At 39.8% G+C, this 16,050-nt stretch overlaps 1 protein-coding gene across 2 annotated transcripts in view; it reads right to left on the bottom strand.

The window, feature by feature from the left end:
- E75 (ecdysone-induced protein 75) overlaps nucleotides 1-16,050 on the bottom strand; it is a 90,498-nt gene that overhangs the window by 52,345 nt on the left and 22,103 nt on the right. Inside the window, exon 1 of one of the 2 annotated variants that reach the window (XM_011642466.3) lies at nucleotides 1,093-1,712. The exons of the other annotated variant lie outside the window; for it this stretch is intronic. Within the exon in view, the coding sequence (XP_011640768.2) occupies nucleotides 1,093-1,273 (181 nt within the window). The 5' untranslated portion in view covers nucleotides 1,274-1,712. Of the gene's footprint in view, nucleotides 1-1,092; nucleotides 1,713-16,050 lie in introns of those variants that run through there. 2 annotated transcript variants of the gene reach the window in all.

Raw genomic sequence — 16,050 nt, 5'->3', positions numbered from 1 at the left:
GTGCACACACTTTCGCGAAGTCACGCGTCACGCATGTCTCTGGTGTTGTATGTATATGTGAGCGGTTCGGCTCCAATCTTCAACACGCCGACAAGACATTGTTGGCTGTGTTGGTGACCTTCGCTAGTGGATGTAGGTGGGGAAGCTTAGTCGTCGAATAGCTAAACTGGAGTGGGAGAGCTACCGGGTGGTGGGGTAGGTGGGGAGACCCAGTTGAAGTTCGTTGAACCGGCCCGCCGGCGATTGGCCACACGAGTCGCGCGGAGTTCACCATGGTTCTACTTGGCGAACGGCGGGACAGAGAGGGGAACGGAGGGTCGGACTGCTCGGTTAATTTCATCTTGCCCCAGTTACGGGGCAGGCAGGGTGAACGAACTAGCCTCGCGCCAAGGCCCCGTCGACCCACTTTCCTGTCGGTATCGAGAGAGAGAGAGAGAGAGAGAGAGAGAGAGCGCAGATCGCGAGCGTGCGATTCGCCAAGAGAAGGAGGAATGAGACAGAGCGAGAGAAATAAATGGAAGGGGAATCACGGAGAGAGAGAGAGAGAGAGAGAGAGAGAGAGAGAGAGAAAGAGAGACTAGCGAGAGGAGGAAACGTTCGCGCGTGTGTATGCGTGAAAGAGGGTGGGAGACTAGAGAGGTTCTCGCACTATCTAGGCTAATACCAACACCACGAACAAGAGGCGTGTGTGGTATAGATGTAATCGGATGGGGAAGAGGGAATCGCAAGAGGAGAGGGAGATAGAGAGATAGAGAGAGAGAGAGAGAGAGAGAGAGAGAGAGAGAGAGAGAGAGAGAGAGAGAGAAAAATTGCCGGAGCACCGAGTGGAAGGCCGCCGACCGAGGGCAACGAACTCGGCCTCGTCCCGGGCCCCGCGACCTACATTCCTGCCCGCGCTGGAAAGTGAAAACGCCTCTTTCTCCATTCCTTCCTATATGAATAGCGATCCGTGTATTACGTTAGGAATTTTTCCACGGGTCCGTTAGGTGCATTTAGCGGTTAAGGCCTATAGGCGACGCGTAAGATAACGTGTTGGAAGGAACACACATTGCCGGAGGGCAAACTCTCCCTTTCATTGGACCTTTTACTCACCGGCCAAGACGCATCCCAGAAGATTTTCGCTGTCCTGTGGACCGGTCCCGCGGTAGCAATTTCGCGATGATTGTTCCTTGTCATTCTCGTGAGGTTCGCCCGACGGTGAGAGGATGTCCGACGCCGAGGGTTGTTGCTCCTCCGCCGCGGTACCGCGTGGCTTGACCTTCTGCACAGTCATTGCCCGGCAACGGAAAAAGAAGTCGCGAGAATTGCACCCTCGAAAATCGCGCTATGAACCCCCGACGCGTAGCTCCCTTTGACGCGTACACCCGAACGTAAACAATGAACGGCCGGAGAACATGCCACGCCGCGGGACATGCGAGTAACGCGAGACAGTCCCCTTTCTCACTTACAGCGAGCGTGCTAAATCAAATCGCACTTAACGAACTCGTAACGGCATAGGCACACACTTGTCTGCCGATTTTGCGATCACAGTTCGATCAACCGTTGTGATCCGGGTATCGGTAGTTCGATCACTGTCCGTTTGTCAACGCACCGCTTATCACCGGCGCGTTATTGCGTTATTGCTGTCGCACCATAACCATCGGCACGACCGCGTGGTTGTTACCTACAAATCGGCGCTGACCCGCGCTCGTGGTTCGTTGATTAGTTGGTGTGCGCTGTGTGTGCCGTGCGATGCAGTACGCGAGTGAGTTTCTCGCAGCGTGGTGTGCCGCCGCACCGTGGCGCCTGCGCGTCGAGCCCGCCGGGGATCACCGAAGCGCTACGTCCACCCCGCGCGCTCCGTCACTCACTCTCAAGAATTAACTTTTGGTCCAATCCAAAAAATTTTTAATTCTGAATTCAAAACATCGAATTCAAAATCGGCCGATTTATATTCTTAGACCGAGTAAGTCATTTTTTTTTTAAGAAGAATTTTTCGTTTTCGTTTTCGAAAACCGAAAATCAAAATATGCGATGATATAAACTCTGCATATATTTTTCCAGATCTACGTATGTATGTTAATCAGTTAGTAACTTTTAATTTTTACGAATTATTCAATTTATTTACATTCGCAACTTGCTAAATTTAGAATAATAGATTACTTTATAATCTATTATTCTAAATATAAGCTATTATATTTTATAGATTAAAGACTCGCAATTTTTAATAATCTTAATAATAATTTGAATGAATGTTAAAAATTTTTGTAGTAAATTGATAGTATGCACGATATGAATGCGCGTTGTTTTTCGAGCAATGAAACAGATCTTATTAAGTCAGAGATTAAACTATGATCATATCATATCCTCGGGACAAAACCGCTTTATTCGTACGGCCAATTGGCACGGTTGACCCGTCATTAGGATCAAGGATCTTGGTCGACAAACACTCGACCTAGGTTTCATTGTGCTTTGACAATTCCTCAAACTGCATTATCCATGTAACACGCGTTGTAAAAATGACTTGTTTTAAATTTTGCTAATTAAATTCAATCCTTGAATCTATCAATTTATATACACAATTCTTCAGGAGATTCAGGAGATTGTCATACAATATGGATTTACATTTCTACGTATTTATATTTGAGCCAACTTCAAAAGCTTGTACTTTACACTGGAGTAAACCTAACTTAACAACCAGTAATTAAATTTGCTTAAATATTAATGATGTAGATTACTGTATCTATGAGAGAAGTATGCATCTTTTTTTTTGTACATTTAAAAATATCTTTGATTTAAATCAAATCGATTGAAAAATGTTCGAAGGGTTAATCTTGTTACGGCCCTGTTGGATGTGATATACAATCGAAGAATATAGTGCGTTCCCCTGCCAAGTTGTCGTTGACTCACCAACACTTAGAGAGTGAAAGCTGTTTAACCCTTGCGCTAACGGATACGCATGTATGCGTGCAGCACGAACACGTGGGTTACGTCTACGGAAAATACAAGTTGAATCACAGGTAAGTGGTGGGACCGAAGCGAGCAACGGTGCACGGATGCCAGCGTAATCTAAAAGCAGTCAAAGCCTAACCTACCCTAACTTGTGGTTTGTAAATATAATTACATAGTATTCAGTGATTTAATCGGAAATTGATTTACGTAATCATTGAAACATGTTAGTCGTTGTTAACATTGAAAAATGTTAGTTTATTTTTTATTTATCGTTAGTCTTTCTATTCTTTACTTTCTTGAAAAAAATTGTTGTAGTGTAACATCCAAAATTACAAGAATTACAATCATGAACTAAATATAATGTTTATAAATTTTAAATGTATTATGGTCAAAATTAACAAGTATGTCACTCATCGTATTCATGAAAAATGAGTTAACTATTCGATATCTTGGTGTGATATCTCGTGTGATTATTCGTTCAAAAATAATTATTATTCATCAGACGAATATTATTAATTAGTACTATCGTATTTTAAAAAGAAATTTTTTTCTATGTATTTAACAAAGATGTTCAATAAGACGCATATGAAAAAAAATTTGACAAATTGATTAAATAATAATACAGAATATAGATAATATAATTATAACCTGCAGTTTGAATATTAATTATATTTTTTTTATTAATAAAAATTTATTAATATTATGATTTTTATAATTCTTCCATTTAACATAGGAAATTTTAAAACCCGTAAATTCTTTGTTATTAGATTGTACATTGTTTACAATTTTAAGACACTTTACTTATTATTAAAAAAAAATTTGATTTCTGTATAAAGACATCATTAATGAGACGAGGCTACTATTTATTTTAATATATTTTTATTATTAAGAAAACTGCTTTTTTTGTAAAGCATTGTAATAAAGAAAAACTAAAATATCCGAAAAAAAAATGTAAGGATTTAAAGAAACAATCCAAAGGGAATGCAAATGCATTACGTTTAAAGGACTTTGAAAAGACTTTGTACTAATGACTCTGCTCAAACTATAAAGAATATAAAACTTGTATTTCATAGTAGTATAAAGTATAGTAAATGTATAAAATTAGAAATGCATTGTGAAACTCTTTGTCCTGCTGGAATAAGTAGATACATCTTATATTCGCGGTCTGCGTATCGGTGGCAGGAGACGATTTTATTGCATTCTCGTGCAGGCCTACTTGTACGCAGACAATGGACAGCTGGCTGAGATATGCAGCCGGTCAGAATAGATGTCTATGCAATGTCAGCTGCCTAACGGAGTTTGCGTGGGACACTTTCCGCGTTGCAATAGCTACCCACCGTCCGCGAGAAATTTTTCAGGTGCAGCTTGCACCGTTTGATTCGCGCGCAAGATAATATCCTAGAAGTAAACCTGTAATTACGAAACTTGCAGTCCACTCCCACGTGCGATGCTTATTGAGAAAGTGCATGGACGTTTGAATATCTCGTCGATTACGGATTTGAAAACTAGCTTCACATTTCTGTTTCTATTCATTTAACAAATCTCATACCACGGCGGATATTTTTATCACCCTTATCAACTTATTTGTCTCACGCTATGCATTTGCAATGTGCACTGCAGGCACATATAGTGCATAGTATGCGAATAATTTATATTTTATATTACCCACGAGAAATGATGAGAAACAGATATGTAATTTTTATAAAATAGCATATTTGCATGATCATTCGAGCAAGAATTGAAGAATTATAATGGTATCGGTAAATATATAAATGCAATGCACTCTTTCCGCATAAGAAGGGCACAAAATGACTAAGTTACTTAAAAAGAGTTCATTCTTTTTGGCACAATCAGAATCCAAATTTTTTCGTACTATTTTTTCGTCAGTATTTTTTTAATGCGCGCATTGTAAGCTCTGAGAAATCTCGAAATAGGAACATTGAAATCGTCGATTGTTTAATTAGCAGTCAATATCTGGCACAGAATGTGGGTAACTGGGACTTGTACTTCTTTCGCAATGTAACTATAAGAGTGTAGGCTACCGAGGTAGGTTGACTGGAACGATTAGGTCGGGAAAGTCTATCCTACATCCAAACTTAGAAACGAGGTAAGATACGCATGTTAACAAACAGCTTTGCATTGGATTTCGTGCGATAAACGAATAAGCTTTTAGCGATAGTAAAGTAATAATAAGTTCAGCACTCCATATAGTTTTCACTCAATCCAAAAGTAGTAAGTAGTCTTACATATTTACCAAAATATATTCTGTTAAAAAAAAAAAAAAAAAAAAAAAAAAAAATCCGCATGTAGGATATAGCTATCTATAGATTATTTCATAATTTTTATTTTTATATTCCTGAGAAAGTATTTTTATCACCTTCCTCTCCTTCTCACGTTCTTCAACACTGACCAACATTGTTCGGCCTACAATTTTCTATTGCACAATCAGCGCCATTCTCAATCAACAATGTGACATATATGAACGTACAGGCAAAACACATGGCCGCTCGGATGTCGTGGCGTGAACAACAGTTTGACCAAGAAAGCTCTCGGTGTGAATCTGCAGACGTTGGGTAGAGCTGACAATGCACATTCCACTATTGGTTTGTTAGTCAATTACATCTGCACGCACTGTGTTAGACAACGTAACATTCTTGACAACGTCGCCTCCGCAAGGAGGTATGTATCATGTTTCATAACATGAATTTGTTTCCTACGCGCGATATACTCTCGATCTGCTCTATTTAATTGACAGGAGAAAAATATATATATATATACTGTATCGATAAAAATGTGTACAAGTTGTGTACAAGACCAATCTAACTTATAATCAATTGACATGTAAACATACCTACCCGCGATAAATTTAATCTATAGCGATGACAGATACATAGTTGATTTCGATGACGAAAGAGATAAACCGTTTCAACGGTTTCACGAAATAAATCCGTAATCATAACATCGTATTTAACCACTCTATATCGCGTTTCATTGAATTTTCATTGAAATTCCATTCGCGTATTTAAATGGCGCGTGTTCCCGAGCTTCAAATAGATCCAGCGTGACATAAGCCTGTTGCATGGTCAGATCGGCTCTTGTTGCCGGAGACGCGAGAAAACGGCGGTAAGAAATTGAAAGAATCGGCCTCGCCGAACGGAGGAGACGGAGGAGAAGGCGAAGAAATTCTCAGAGAGGTAGATAGGATATGTCTCGCCTAAACTAGGCCGAAAGTGCAGAAAGCCAGACGTCGTAATGCTTCTATACGTAATGCGTTAGCGAGCGTTACGTTATACCAGCGTTACGCTACCGGATAGTCGCTACCAGTCAGATAAAGTTCCTTCACCCTGGCTGTCAACGGCGTCGGCTGCCAGGCTGTTGTAAGTGCGTTTTCACCGCCTCGCAACGATTCGGCCGTACCGTTGCCGCGCCGCGTTTATCGATCGATCGAACCGCGGATTTATGCGACTGTCGAAACGCTGTGTACCAGCCAGTTTCAGTTGCACGACGATAAGTAACACTATCATTACGCCTGCCAATCTGTTCCGCTGATAAAAACGGGCCGCCTTAGGTGGCCCGGATGATGTAGTAACATTGTTAATTGCGATACAGACGAGACGGATAAGATACATTTTCGCGAAAGTCTGATCGAAATGCTCGACTGTGAACCGATAACAATAGAGAATGCCAGAAGAAAAGTTTAAAGTAGTACCTTTAGGAACTTTAAACACTATCGTCACCAACAAAATATTACGAAAATAAATCGAAAATAATTTGTATATTAATAAATGCAATTCTTTTATCAAAAGAAATACAAAAAAATATTCTACTTTTTAATTGTGCACTTCGTTATTTTATTCTTGTTATTTCACTGGTTGATTATTCTATTTTTATTTTATCCTCGTGTTTACTTCGGTTGTTAGAGCAATCCTGGCAATTAATATCAGGGTGTTGTCAGTAAGAAGCAAATAATAACGCGCGCACGCGACATTATCACCTCGTAATACTTATAACCGTTACGGTTAATTTCAAACGCATGAAATCCTTTCACTGTACACATAACGGTCTTCACGCGTTGCAATCGTACCGCTCACGCCTGCGCAAGAATAATAGCTATTTAAACCTACTCTAGAGTTATGCACGTAAAGTATACGTATAATATAAACTTTCGATAATACGCCAAACTGTTTTTTGATATCAGAGAGCAGAAAAAATATAAAACCTATCTTTGAAAAACTCATATTTATTTGTGATTTACTTAAAACTTTATTGAATAGGCCGACAGAGAAAAGGAAAATTTATAACTCTGAATGATTATTTTGAAAGAAAAGATAGAAAAATGTTTATATAAAACATTAGGTTCAGCCTTCTGTAAAGGATTTTTTCGGACGAGTGTTAGAACGTCGACGAAAATGTCGACGCGATAATGCTAATGATTTCGTCAACCCTATTAGTCGCCGTATTTATACTCGCGTGCAGTATCTTATATTAGATACGGTCAAAGTGCAACGTCCTCCGTTCTCCGTCGTCGAGGTCGATCGCGCCAGAGCCGAGAGCGCGGTGTTGGAATATTCAGAGGCGGGTCGTAGCATATCTTTGTTTAGTCCGAGATACACAATAAAATCTAAATGCAAGATGCAAGGATCGTGGTGTGCTGCAACAAAAGGTTTCTAATAAATTTAATTATAGTTATATGAAGGCCTCAAAGCGAGAAGTAAGTCAAGTGCATTTTTTTCCGCTATGAGAATCCGTCGGTCAGATTCGATCTTAGAAATAATGATATTTAAAAATAAGAAAAGGGAAAAAGGCGATATGCGATTGGTTTGCGGTTGACTTCTGCGACAAGTTGTGCAGGCGTATATATTGTCGTTGAGGACGACAATTGCCACGTCGCCGAGAGGAACGCGCGAAAAAAGCTCTAAATCTAGATTTAGACAAAAAAAATTTCGCAACAGAACCAAGTACCCGGCCAATCCTCAGAAGCTTCGCGAAGCCTCGCCTCTGATCGGCAATCTTCGACTAGTGAGGGTGAATGTCCGCCCACTAGGACAGGCTGCATCGAAATTGCATACGCGGTTCATTCGTCACGGAATGTAACCGCGTGCGCAGGTAAACATGATCTGCTCGAACAATTGATCGCCAAGCTCTTCTCGGCGAGATTCGCACTTTGGGCCGGTGACCCTTTGCTATTTTTGCGCATCCAGACTTCACTAATATGGTACCGCTTGATTCCGCTAATACCCCCGTTGCCTTTTATACAGGGTAGATATTAAAGATAGAATTATGCGATTATACATCTGATGATTGAATGAAAACGAAGCGATATATTCGTCGGCTTATCGATAATTAATGATATCTGAAGCAGATTTTATTGAAACTTCCCGCAAATACAGATACTTCTCCATAGGTCATTTAGAATTAGAATATAAATATACATGTTGTTAATATTTTTAGTAGCAATATTTTATCATCGAGATATTGCTAGATTTATGACAGTTCATTTATTAATTTATAAATTGTGGCTTTCTCACATATCCGATTTTGTTTTTTAAACAAGTAAGGTTTATTAATTATATAATAAATGTTTTTATTAGTGTCTCTTCAACGTATATAATTGTACGTGGAGATCAAATATTACACGATTTAACGTTGTAAAATCAAAATATTTTACACTCCAGACAAATGATGCATTTGAGAGTGAGTATGAAGAAAATGAAATTAAGCAAGACGGGTTTCGCTTGGACGAAGGAGTTAATCCGAGCGTTTATATCCGCAGCGTATGTAGAGCGTAGTAGGAAAAAGAGACGACTGGTTTCTATATTGGAAATTGCTAGATCGTTCATAAATCAAACGCCGCATGCGAGGATTGCGATTGCAATCGCAGAAATTTATTTTAGTTTAAAATTATATTTCACTTACTGTACGCACTTGAAATTATGTACTTCTGAGCATTATGTTCTTAATTTCTCTCTCTCTCTCTCTCTCTCTCTCTCTCTCTCTCTCTCTCTCTCTCTCTGTCTTTAATTTCGTTTATATTGAATATACCTTCGTTAAAAGTTTAATAATCAATTCCATGACGATAGAGACGACCATGATTCAAAAGCGAAGTCAGAGAAAGGATACGATCGCAACAATGGCCTCGTGATTCTAAGACCTCCCAAATGACAAATGGTTGCACTTTGTATACCGTCACACCCGCTCAAGGAATTAAATTGATGCTAATGCGACCTGTGTAGTTTGAGACACGCGTGTAGAGATATACAAGCAAATACTTGGCAGCGCCCATTCTCTGGGAAAATTATATGTCGAGCGTCATTATAAGTGACGCGTAAATTCTAGTGTAACTTCAGTAGGGAAAAAAGATAGCTCAATTACGTTTCGTCATGATCTCTTTCCTCTCCCGCGCGCATTGCACATTCCGATAATTATATACTAAAGTGGATAAGTGGAATTCTATCATCGCCTGCATGCAGTCGATATGAAAATTAAAGCCTTACGGATTTTAATTTGTAGGATTCCAAGGTAATGTAATTGTGTCTTTGCGCTGTTAATGAACTATCATTACAATAGGAAATATAATATTTATTTGCAATAAATTCAATTGTAAGACACTTATTGGCATCGGTAATATTAAATTGATCATCAATTTAATAATGTGACGTTATAATTTCAGCTTTGACAAAAATATCGCGCTTCCAGCAATCGAATAGCAATCGATGCGTGGAAGAGCGAAATGTGTATATGAAGTCACAAAAGTACAAATTATATATACGATCCCGCCGCAATCGCATGTCCGGAAATATCTATATTTAATTAGCAAAATAAAATAAAATATAATTTATTTGTTTTTTTTTTTTTTTATAAAGAATATGGATAGATTATTGATTAAATTTTCATGAGTCATCATTAATCAACAAATGAGTGAGTAATTTTTCTAATCGCAAAAATACGTGAACAAGCATAAAGAATCGTTCGCCAGTTTCGTAAACTGCAAACGCGGACAGATCGCAGCGATCTATGACATCGATTGAAGACATCGGGCGAGCATCTGCAGTGAATGCATCTTTGCACTTGACGTACGTGACACGCGATTCCGCGGTGGCACAGAGTCGCCGAGAGTTCACGGCGGTACGTTGTTCTACTGGCAGAAGGTTCTCCTCACCCTTTTTTTACCGCGGTTACCACGTGCGAATCGTGCATGACGATCGTCTTCGCAAGGCAGGGCGCATTCTTTTTATTATAAATACAAACGCGTACATACGTAACCTACGACAAGGATCGTTCAGCTACAGATAGATACAGCGAACGAGCTTAAATTAGACGGTGCTTAATCTTTCGAAAATCAAATTCTTTGTTGAATTTTTAACTAAAATCCCCGAATCTTTAATAATTCAAGTTTTTCCCCGTTTTATCCATAAGTTTCGCTTGCTCTTTCGAGTTTCTCAGAATTTCCCGGTAAATTGTAAAATACTTCGAAAACTCTTTGGCTTTCTTAGAATTTTATACATAGGGTATCGTATATTCAGAAAAATTCCAGATCCAGAGATGATGATATTAGACCCGATAAGGGAGAGTAGAACGATCGTTTTTTTAGTTACTTTGTGGCCAGGACTTCTCGGAGTATCTGGATGACCTAGAGCATTATACACTAGATGATATATCGGATTTCCGAGATTGCACTCAACGGCCTCCCACGTTCTGGAGACGTAACCCAACCTAGCCTAGAAACGGCTAGACGAAAAGCGTACTCGGCGCGGAGAGACCGAGGGTACGACCTCGGCGGGCCATCGGCCTGGCACACGGTGACCTCCCTCGATCTAGGGCGCTGCAACCGTGCTCTGACGTCATCTTCGCTCACTCACTCAACCAGCCAAGTCAACCTGTGCATTCAGTTGCACGATACATGTTTTCTTGAATATCAACATATAACTATAATATGGACTAACTGATTGAGATGAAGAAAAGAAAAAAAGAATAACGAGAGGTAAACATAATATGATATTATCTAACATGATATCTTGACTGACTTGAAGTTATTTGCGTTTAATATTAAATACTCATTAATTACTCATTAGTCAAGAAATGCTTTTACACGTTTGTAATATACGTTTGATATTTTAATAAAAAAAATAATAAAAGAATATTTATTGAAAGCTTGCTTAAGGAATACAAAGAATCATCTCTACTCATAACTGTTAAAGAGATAAATAAGGTTTATAATCCTTTAATAGATAAAAGATAAATGCAATTTATGCTCTAATTAAGCTATTTTAACAATTATAAAAATAAGAATAAGTTAGTAGAGGAGAATCCAACGAGAAGAAAGCGATTTGGTGTGAGAGTGCCTTAAGAACGATAGAACAGATCATTCCGTTGACCGACACCGAGTGCATTGCCCGATCGGCCTTCGAAATCGGGGGCGCATATTCCATTTACGATTAAGGGGTTTGAAAGGACATCGGGCACAGACGCACATGGACGAACGTCATCGACAATGCGATAATGCGAAGGCGAAAGACAACTTTCGCGTCGCAGCGACTTGCGCTGTCGCAACCGTGACTCGTACAAAAAAATGGAAACTTCTTTCTTTCCGCACAGCTTTTCAGCCCTACTTTTCCATCTCGGCCTCGGTGTCGCCATTGATTTATTCGGACACCCGCGTCCCTGTCGAGTCGTTACTCTGTCACGGCATATTTGTCGCGTAATATATTTACGCCATCCAGCCATGTTGTGTATTCATAAAAATTATTCGTAGCGAGTTATCGTGGAAGAAGTGCAAAGAAGGGGTGGGACAGGAAAAGAGGGGGTACAAATATCACAGACCTATGTATGCTCATCACACAATTAATGCTAACATCCATATCTCATTTTAGACGATTTAATTACTGATCTCGGAATCCGTTCGACGTGGTTTCGCGCGTCATAATTCACGCCCTGGATTGTATAAAACGACAATTTAAATTGCACGCGATGCGTAACCGCATAACGTCGCCGACACTTCGCCTCAGAAAACAGTATAATCCGTTGAAAGCCACTGGCCAGGACAAGGTCTCGTCGAGAGTGCATTGCGCCCCGATGGCAAGGCGGGCAGCACTCTGCTCCGTAGAAGGAGAAACGGATATGTGTATATATCATGTGTGTACACGTGTCAAATTTATATTCTTCTACCTTCTCCGTCTTCTTTCTTTCCCTTGAGAAATAATTGGCAAACGAAATGCCAAACGAAAATTGTCCCCTTGTGCGAGGATATTCCATATCCGACGAAACTGCGAACTTGCTTTTTTTCTCATCTTTCTCACGTCTCTCCGTCCGATATATATCTTTCTCTTTCATTCCTGTTATCTCCTACTCGTTCTTTCTGACTCTCAGTGTCGCTATCGTCGTTCCTCTTTCGGATCCACGAGACTGCTAGCGAACGTCCCCATTTCCGAAGGCCGCGTGCGGACGACGAACCACCGTCGTCGAGGACGGGGTGAGCGGCTTGGCTGCACAGTTCGCTTTTGCGCCTTAGGGTGCTTTCACAGCCTCGCTATACCAAAAGGCAGCTGACTTGTCTTTCCCCTGAAAACCTTGGCAAAACTAACTCCAATCGTTTTGAAAAATGAGAAAAAAATTATTAAATTCAAATTCTCAAATTCTCAAATTTTCAAAAAATCAGATGCTAAGATTCTTGAATATTCAGGATTTCAAATTTTAAGAGTTTCTTAAATACCATTTCAATTAGGTTTTTTAATTAGTAATATTTTATTGTTAGAATGACGATATCTCAAACGTTAGAAGTAATTTATTTTTTTGTCATGTATTTGTCTATATTTATAAAATATATAAAAATTTATATAAAATAAAATTTATATATTATTTATAAATTTATGTAAAATAAAATTTGTATTAAAAGCACGAAATACACAAGCACAAAGAAGATTTAAAGATAATATTTACGTATTATTAAAGTGTCAGATATACAAAATTACATATTACCAATGATTTATTGCAAATACTTTCTCATCTGATTCAAGTTTGAGAAAACTCTCAATTGTAGTGATAAAACTATTAATATCGGCAAAATATAACTTGTGCCGTTCTAGTACTTGTATAATTCCAGAATATTCGCCGTAATGATCTGTTATTGTAAGATATTTGAGTTGTGTCGTAAAATAGAAGCAATGACCGATAACGAGAACAATAAACGATACCAATAATATTGCAACGCAAGAAAACGGCACTTAAGTTCCAAAGTGAAATTTAATTGCGAAATTTCTCAATCCTCGATTCTTCTAGCGAAAGTACATGGCGTTTCTTACAGTAGAGAAGGTGATTCGATAATCTGACGAATTACACTTTATTAAATTCGAAATGTTTAAACATCTCGTAATCGATAGAGCGAATATCTTGTAGTAAAGGGAATATGATTTTTCTATCGAGATCAATATTACGCATATTTTTACTTTTCTTTCTCCGGATTTACGCGTGAATGCGTAAATGCGTAAGGCGGGCAGTATTTAATGAGTTGTCCTATATGATATTCATTTCCTCCTGCGCTATCTAAGCAATAGTTTTAGCAACAAGATTGGATCTCTCATGATCAGGTCTATGTGTCTGTATTCAGCTGCTAATGAATTTCACAACACTGCCGTTTCGCGACTACGAACTGCTTCGCCTGTTCGTGGGCGGACTTATCCTTGGTGCTTTCTAGCGCAGATGGAGCTCAAACGATGCATCGAACAGAATCCGTTCACATAGAATGCTTCAGAAGTGATAAATATTTGCGGTATTCATTTTCTCATTTAGCGTCTGAGAAATCGAAGCGTCTAAGTCAGCTTCGAAAGATAACTTTGAAGATTTTGAAATCTGACGCAAGATCGGGACGGTCTGCGTTATGACGCTCGCGATAATCAGCTGCACCGTAAAATTAATAATTCTAATCGTCACTCTGAGATTATATTCTTAGAAATTCAGTGTGGTGTAACAAACACACACGTGGACTCGAAAGTTCCTGATTTCGTAACGCCGTTTCGAACGGACACGAGTTCGACGTCCGCGCTATACTCCGGCATGAATTCGCCGTTTCATAATAGTCGATCGAACACCATGAATCTACCCTCCACCAATTGAGAAAGCCGGAATAAGCGTTTCTAAGTAGAATCGCGACTTACGATCGTGATGGTCAAACTCTTTTGACGAGTGATTTCCTGTTACCTTGATGATAGGGAGAGTGACTCGTTCGACAAATGCGCTTTGATAAGAGAAATAAATGCTTTTCAACTTCTCGGATTAATGACCGATTCGCAAATGATACACCAATCGGCAAACGAGAATCGTCATATCTCGATTTTATTATACTACCAAAAATCATTTAGACGCATTGATTTCTCAATTTTAAACTGACAGATATTTTCATACGAAAAAGATTGAACTCGTACTTTTTTCGCTTTTTTTTTTTTTTTTTTTTTTTCCAAAATAATCATAATTTCGCTCTTCATATGTTCACTTCATATAAATATCATACTCCATACTTCGTGTGATGCTACTCTCACAATGAAAGTGTTCTCAAAGCGCAAAGCGAAATTCTCGCTGATTCTCGCGAATGAAACGAGTCGGGTTTGTATCGAGTCGAGCGACAACGACAGTGCGTTATTAGAGGCGTTTGATGACGCAAAGTGCGGAGGACGGAGAGGACAGGGCAGGGTACGAGGAGAGGAGAGCAGGGACAGAGAGAGAGAGAGAGAGAGAGAGAGAGAGAGAGAGACTCGCCAGGTCGTTGTTCTCTCGCGTTAGTGGGACACTTTCGGCGTTACTGGCACGCATCACGCACACGTACATTCGCTATTCTTCGCACTCTCCTTCAGCATGCCTCGAACTTGCTTGCTCATAATGCAGTTGACCATTAATTCATCCCAATTACCGAGTCTTAACGACTGATTAATCAATTCAGCCTTGAGTGACCGAAGTGATCTGTGTAAGTTTATCAATATATCTCGGAGAGTTTGAGGAAACGTAAGGCAGATAATAAATTTGTATGACAGCTGGCCTAACCCGCGTCTGAAATTTTTACAAACAAATCAGAAATTTTATCCATTTCTAAAAATCTGACCGTCCTGCCATCCCCATTCGTTCGCGCATATCGTATATACGTGCACGCTGTATTGGCCTGATACATACATATCGACTCGCGTGTGTTAATACGCTCGCCTTTCGTATACGCGGTATGTCAGTGCGCCGGCCTAGATTCCCGCGGGTTCAACACTCGCTATCGAGGTGACTGCTGCTCGCTCTCGGCTTGCTCAACGCAATCCAACGACCGAATAAGCTCCCACCGTGCGCGGATACTGTTCGCGAAACGGTGTGTCCAACAGGACCTCCTCCGCTGTAAACGGCAATCACTCATGGTATCGTCGGAAAGTAAACGTTTCAAGGTCTAGAAGATCTGATAGAGAGAGAGAGAGAGAGAGAGAGAGAGAGAGAGAGAGAGAGAGGAGGAAAAGAGGGAGAATGGAAGAGCGAGAGAGGGAGAGAAAGAGGCAGGGAGAAGGAGATAAGAAATCCACGATTTAAAAAACTTATATCTTGAATCTTGAAAAATATATACAATTTTAGAAAACATGTAACGGTCGATTTGTATCGTTTTACTCAATCGTGTAAATTAATACGGATCTTTCTGGCAAATAGCTAAATTCTCAAATTTCTTGATGAAAATTTAATTTATTAAAAGCGTCTCAACGGTTAGGCTACGAGGAGGAAAGTAAATTTCTAAAGGCACCCGAATCTCTTTAGTCTTACCGTGCGAAACTGCTTGCTACAACAAAGTCTCGTTATTATTACGATGTTGAAATTTTTTGGGATGTATCTCGAAAAGCATTCGAGAAATTTCTGAGAGTCGAAGCGAAACTGAAACTACAGTTACCGGACTGATTGCTCAACACAGAGGCCGGGGTAACTCCTCGTGGTGCAGCGACCGTTCGAGGACGCGTTTCAAGCAGTTCAACGCGTGCTGCCCGCCTACTTTTACTTTCGCGCGTTCCAGCACCGCGTTCCGACCAACGTAACGGGGCTGTAGAGAGCTCTATCAATCCTTGATCGGATCGATAAAAGGTGGGGTGGCACGATGAATTTTAAGTTCTTCCG

The sequence above is a fragment of the Pogonomyrmex barbatus genome, unplaced genomic scaffold (genome assembly GCF_055798465.1).
Source record: "Pogonomyrmex barbatus isolate J1 unplaced genomic scaffold, ASM5579846v1 scaffold3, whole genome shotgun sequence".
In the NCBI taxonomy this organism is placed as follows: domain Eukaryota; kingdom Metazoa; phylum Arthropoda; class Insecta; order Hymenoptera; family Formicidae; genus Pogonomyrmex; species Pogonomyrmex barbatus.
This window is presented reverse-complemented; position numbering and strand designations above follow the sequence as displayed.